Genomic DNA, 6,797 nt, shown 5'->3' with positions numbered 1-6,797 from the left:
TGATGATTTCGATTACCTTACTATTCAAGAAGAGAATGAAGAGTGTTAATTTTTTTGTTTTAGATGAAGTTGAATAACAATTTCCTCGTAACCAAAATCTATAAACCTATTTTTACCATCTTTGATTTCTAGATTTATATCTTGTGGTGCTAAAGTGGATTGCGTGTATATTTGCTTATCAAATCCTAATAAAGTATTCAATGAATTTTCTACATTGAAATCAACTTGACTCTTATTTCTTAATATCAATTTTATTTTGTTCAGATTCAAATTACCTTTGAATTCAATATTGTTTTTACCATTGACACTTCCTCCATATTCAGATAGGTAATCGTTAATGGCTACGTATTCGTCGGTTCCCGGTAGTAAACGTATGGTTTTGAATGTTGATATTTTTATTTGATTATTTTTTTCGTTGATATTTCTAATGGAATTGTAAACAGAGAAATATTTTTATCCCAATTCATATTCTTGATTGCGATTGAGATCGTACTCATAATCTAGAGACAATTTAATGTCTGATTTATTTGATGTGATAACGAATAGTTGTTCTTTATTTGACATTTTTAATCACGCTTTTATAATCATTTTTATCTATAATACCTTTCTCTAGGAGTCTTTTTAATATACAATTTACTTCATTATATTGTCTGTGTGATCGATGTCCTTCCTTCATAATCTATTAAGTAGTTCCTCTTTGTTGTCGGATAAAAACGTTATACCTTCTCCTGCATTTCCTAAAAGGGAATCGATTTCATGTATAATTTTATCACTTTCATCTTCATATTCATCACCTGTTTCCCCATCATGCTCAATAACTTTTGTTACATATAAATCAACTTCTTTTGATCTATTTGTTTCGGGTCCCGTCTTTCTTATTGCATATAGATATTTTGAGTATGCTACTAAATCCTTATAATCGGCAATACCAGCATCCCCGCCATTCATTAAATCTATTAATCCTCTCGTTAATGTGTATATATAATCTTTTGTATCGATTATAAATTCGGGGGTATTTGGACTAAATCCATTAAACCGTAACCCCGCTTCATCAACGATTGTTAAAATGCTCTTTGGTAAATCTGGGTTAGGGTTTGAAAAATAATGTTTTACATCATCTACTGTCCTAATTATAATACTACCATATTCAATCGCTTTGGGGTGATGAGGTTCTATACGAGGTGTGGGTTCTATAGGAGGTCTATATTCTAAAGCTGATTTCTTAATTCTTATCATTCTTCTATCTGCTATTTTAATTAAATGTTTTGCTTCTTCGAGTAGTAAACAATAACCAGTTACATCTCCTTGTGTTTTTTCAATATGAATATTTATGTTGACTCCTGTTTTGAAAAGATCTTCTTGATGAGCTGATAGATCAAAACAAAAGATTGGATGATTAAGTGCAAAATCTCCATATTCAAACTGAGGTAGATTTCCAAATAACTCACACATATTTTCATAGTTTCTATACAATTCATTATAATCCTTTGTGGTTGGATTAATTGTTAAAGGTTGGTTAGGATAATTATCATTGTTTAATCTTACTTGAACTTTATGGATTAAAGGATCTTGAGTTTGGTTCATTGCTACTCTAAAGACATTATTGTTATTAATCTGAGAGTCTGGTAAGTTCTTGAAAACAACCATTAAATATCTTGCTGGTTTAATAGTGTTAGTGATTGGCCACGTGGTGGATTCTCCAGTTAAAGTCATGCTACCTACCGTATTACGATGAAGAAAAGCTATTTCAATATCTTTAGTTAATGAGTTGAATATTCTCGTTTCTACTTCAATTGATGGTGTTATTACGGGTATGAAAAGTTGGAGATTCGTTATTTCTAATTTTGCAAACTGTTTACAACATTGTGTCGAATTCCCCAGGGTGTTTAATTGTTTCTATCGGATTTGAACCAGCTTCCAAAACCATCTCGCTAAATAAAGATGGAAAGAAATTGTTTTCTAACGTTGTATTAGTTTGTGGTACACGATATTCATTGGGAGTTCCATCTTTTATTTTGAAATCGCATCTGAAATAAGCATCGGAAAGAAGCAACCAATTCGATAATGAATTTATTTCGAAGGTAATTCTACCACCATCATTCAATTGGGATTTAGAACCAACAGTCGGTGAGATGATAATATAATCCTCTTTTTTCTTGTTAAATGAATGACGAATCGGATCGTATAATCTAAAGATTGGATCTAATATTTTATTTGCCATTTTTAAGGTTTAAAATTTGAGTAGAACATTGTGGTCAAATATAATCCACACTTCATAATAATTGCAAAAATAGCGTAATTTTAGCTAGGAATAGCTTAAAATAGAGCCGAAAATAGCAGGCTGGGTACTTAGAAAAATTTCAAATATTTTCTATAATTGCGCAATTTTAGCTAGAAATAGCTGAAAATAGAGCCGAAAAAAGAAAAGTGTGGACTTATACTAATTTTCAAATTTTTCTTAAATAGCGTCTAATAGCTAGTTATTCTCAAATATAATCGAAACTTCATAATAATTGCAAAAATAGTGTAATTTTAGCTAGGATAACTGAAAATAGAGCCGAAAATAGCAGACTGAGTACTTGGAATAATTTTCAAATTTTTCCAAAATAGCGTCTATTCTCAAATATAATCGACACTTCATAAAAATTGAAAAAATAGCGTAATTTTAGCTAGAAATAGATTAAAATAGAGCCGAAAATAGCAGGCTGGGTACTTAGAATAATTTCAATTATTTTCTATTATAGTGCAATTTTAGCTAGAAATAGCTGAAAATAGAGCCGAAAATAGAGCCGAAAATAGCAGGCTGGGTACTAAAAATTACTGGGTACTCAAATTTTCTAAAATAGCTTTTTCATCTGAGTTTAGCAGATTTTTTTCTAAAATAGCAATAGAGGCAAAGAACAAAAAAATTAAAATAGCTAGGTCAACTCAGATCCTGCACCTTCCTCGCTATTTTCGACTCAATTTTCCACTATTTTTGCAATTATTATGAAGTGTCGATTATATTTGAGAATAGCTAGCTATTAGACGCTATTTTAGAAAAATTTGAAAATTATTCTAAGTCCACACTTTTCTATTTTCGGCTCTATTTTCAGCTATTTCTATTTTTCTAAAATAGCGTCTAATAGCTAGCTATTCTCAAATATAATCCACACTTAATAATAATAGCGTAATTTTAGCTAGGAATAGATTAAAATAGAGCCAATAATTTTAAACATTTTCTAAAATAGCTCTTTTTCATCTGAGTTTAGCAGATTTTTTCTAAAATAGCAATAGAGGCAAAGAACAAAAAAATTAAAATAGCTAGGTCAACTCAGATCCTGCACCTTCCTCATTCCACCATGTTTCTTCTCCTGATTAAGTCAAAACTTTTAGTACTAAAGGATGGTATTTGATTTCAAGTTTTATTATTTATTACAAATCTCCATGTGAGCGTATAAAAGCTTTGAATATGTGACACTTACCTCAGGTGAATGCTCTTTTGTAATTCCATTCTGGTTCATTAAACTACATGTTGAAAGATTCAGATTGTGAACTTTCATAGGGTTCAAATTACATATTGAAATAGATGGATATGGCAAAGCACTAAAAAAAAAATCAGTAATCAAACAATCTGAAATTCGCCATGGAATAATGATATAAACCACTAAAGCAATACAAGAATCCTTTTTGTTTTGTTTTTTACTTAATATAAGGTAATATTCCTTTATTCATTTCATGTTACTAAAACAAATTTGATTAATATATTTTTAACAAGTGGTTGTCTAGAAAGACATGCCCACTTCCTTCATAACTTTTCAGTATATCAAGGGCGGTCACCTTTCTGTGTCAAATCATACCAAAAATCTAATTTGTCCAAAATATTGTTGATTTAATCAAACACACAAAATTTCATAAAATTCTGACATAAATTGTCACCGCTATCATGTTCACAAGCCAACAAGTTTTAATGCATTTTTGCTAAGTTAAGGACCAGGAACAGGATCTCATCAAATTTCATCAAGATCAAATACAAACTGTAGTCTCTATCATGCCTACACGCCAAATTTGAAGGGTTTTTACTAAGTCAAGGGCATTAACTCTGAAAATATTCATCCGATTATTACCATTTTCGAACTTGATTGAGATCTCATCAATATATAAAAGTATAATTATCAAGTTTCATCAAGATCAAGTATAAACTCAATCGAGCATACAAGCCAAAATTTGAAGCGTTTTTACTTAGTCAAGGGCAATAACCCGAGACTGTTCATCCAATTATTACCTTTTCTATCTCATCAGTATATACATGCATACCAAGTTTCATCAAGATCAAATAAAAGCTGTAGTCTTCATCGTGCATACCAGCCAAATTTGACACGTTTTTATAAAGTCAAGGGCAATAATTCAGAAACCGTTTATCCAATTATTACCATTTTCGAACTAGACCGAGATCTCATAAATATATACATGCATGCCAAGTTTCATCAAGATCAAAAGATAGCTTGCTGGGCAAGGTAACATACGCCCACTACCAGCTGATAAAATCTTTAGTGGCTTAATAATGAATTTTCAAATAATCTTAAAATCATCTAGTCAAGGCTAAAACAGCTCATAAAATTATCAGCTAATTCATAATGAACACAGTCATCCGATTATGACCAATTTCTAACTTGACCAAGATCTCATCAATATATACATGAATATCAAGTTTCATCAAGATCGGATAAAAACTGAAGCCTCTACCGCGCTTATAAGAAATGTGAATGGATGGACGGACGGACAAGACGGACAGGGGCGATGGCAATCAGATAAAAACTGTAGTCTCTGTGATGCCTACAAGCCAAATTTGACGTGTTGATTCTAAGTGAAGGGCAATAACTCTGAAACGGTTTATCCTATTATTACTAATTAAGTTTCATGAAGATCGGATAAAACATGTAGTCTCTATCGTGCCTACAAGCCAAATTTGACACGTTTTTTCTAAGTCAAGGGCCATAACTCTGAAACCGTTCTTGAATTGTCCGAGATCTCATCAATATATACATGCATACCAAGTTTCATCAAGATCGGATAAAAACTGAAGCCTTTATCGCGCTTGCAAGAAATGTGAACGGACGGACGGACGGACAAGACAGACAGGGGCGATGGCAATATTCCAACAACAATTCCAACAATGTAGGTGTATAATAAAAACAGTAGTCTTTATCGTGCATACAAGCCAAATTTGACGCGTTTTTATTAAGTCAAGGGCAATAATTCATACACCGTTCATTCTATTATTACCATTTTCGGACTTGACCGAGATCTCATCAATATATACATGCATACCAAGTTTCATCAAGATCAAATAAAGAATACTTGCCAAGTAAGGTAACATACGCCCACTGGCAGTTGTCAGAAATGATAATACTACCTTTCATAGCAGCAAATTCAAGAAAAATAACCCCAAAAAGAGTACTGAAAATTAATTAAACCTTTGTGAAAAAAAATATAATAGTATACCAACCAAAAAAAGAAAATTCCTATCAGAATACAAGTATAGATCATGTAGAAATCGTTTTCTTAAATTGAAAACCCTTTTGCCAGAAATTTCATTTTTCATAAAAGTAAGAAACAATCCATAGATTTAGGCTATTAAGAATAATTCTTTTTTGTAGGATTACAGACAAAAGAAAGAGGAAGCATAATAAGCATACGTTATATTTTAGTAAGATGAAAATTACAAGGTACAATTACAAGGATTAATTTGTTCTATAGAATTACTTTATCAAATCTATTTTGATTTAGTCTCTTTTGATGTAAAGTAGAAAAAATTGTTGTATAAATAACCAAAATAAGTAGGATTAAAGCATAAAAAACTTTTGTATGGCCTTAGTCAAAATTAAATTGAATACTATAAATAGATCTTTTATAAAAATTACAAAATAAATTTAGGCACTTTTATATTGAGGTTTTCTTTAAATACTTTTCATAACTTGTCATATAGGAATATAATATGGCTAGTAATGTCAAGTCATATAGACAGTAACATAATAGCTTATTGTCAAGCCATAAAGACATTGACATTAGCAGTTAAGAGTCAAGTCATAAAGACACTGAGATTAGAGTTTATGTTTAAAAAACATTAATTACTGTAATGGATTATTGAATTTTTCATTATATTTCTATAATTCACTATATATTGTTTACTTACTTTTAGAGATTTTTTTATTAATTCTAATTCAGAATTCATACAAACACATACACCACAATCATAAGAATTTGGCTGTATAGTTATATTCCTTTCAAAGATAGTTTTCCAAGAAGAAATTGTTTCATCTTCTAATCTTTCTAGAAAAGCTTTTACCTTCAACATTGTATTTTGTCCACGTACAAAACTGTAAATGGAATCATAATATTTAATAGTTTTACTATTTACATAAATAATGATTACATTCCGGTGATTATCAGTATGAATAGGTATTAAAATCCTCTCATACATTAGTGTTTTGATTTACTTTTATTACTTTATTGAAATTTGTAAAAGATTTCTGTGTTTGCTGTATAATGGAGGTGTTATTGGTAAATACCTTTTTTCGATTATATTAGTATATTTTTTTTTTACTTTAATTATTTTTTCAGAGCTCACAGTGATATTAATCATCTTATGATCTGAATAATAATTTTCAAATGTACTACACTGAGTATATATTTCAGGTATATTACTGTAGCAGGAGGGAAAGGGGCGGCGCTGCTCCTGCACAACTCAATCCCACCTGCGTACGTTCCAGGTTCAGAATACTGTGAAATGTGAGGAAATAAGAGAGAAGAAGATT

General features: G+C 30.6%; 1 protein-coding gene across 1 annotated transcript; it reads right to left on the bottom strand.

Moving 5' to 3' along the window:
• Positions 1-672: 672 nt before the first annotated feature.
• Positions 673-1,713, bottom strand: LOTGIDRAFT_162614 (hypothetical protein; the record flags this gene model as incomplete). The annotated part of the gene is made up of 1 exon (XM_009058629.1): positions 673-1,713. One exon carries the CDS (start codon positions 1,711-1,713, stop codon positions 673-675), a length of 1,041 nt encoding a protein of 346 aa, XP_009056877.1.
• Positions 1,714-6,797: the final 5,084 nt, after the last annotated feature.

This window comes from Lottia gigantea, assembly GCF_000327385.1.
Source record: "Lottia gigantea unplaced genomic scaffold LOTGIsca_35, whole genome shotgun sequence".
Taxonomy (NCBI): domain Eukaryota; kingdom Metazoa; phylum Mollusca; class Gastropoda; family Lottiidae; genus Lottia; species Lottia gigantea.
The sequence above is the reverse complement of the archived record's forward strand: the minus strand, read 5'-3'. Positions and strand labels throughout refer to the sequence as shown.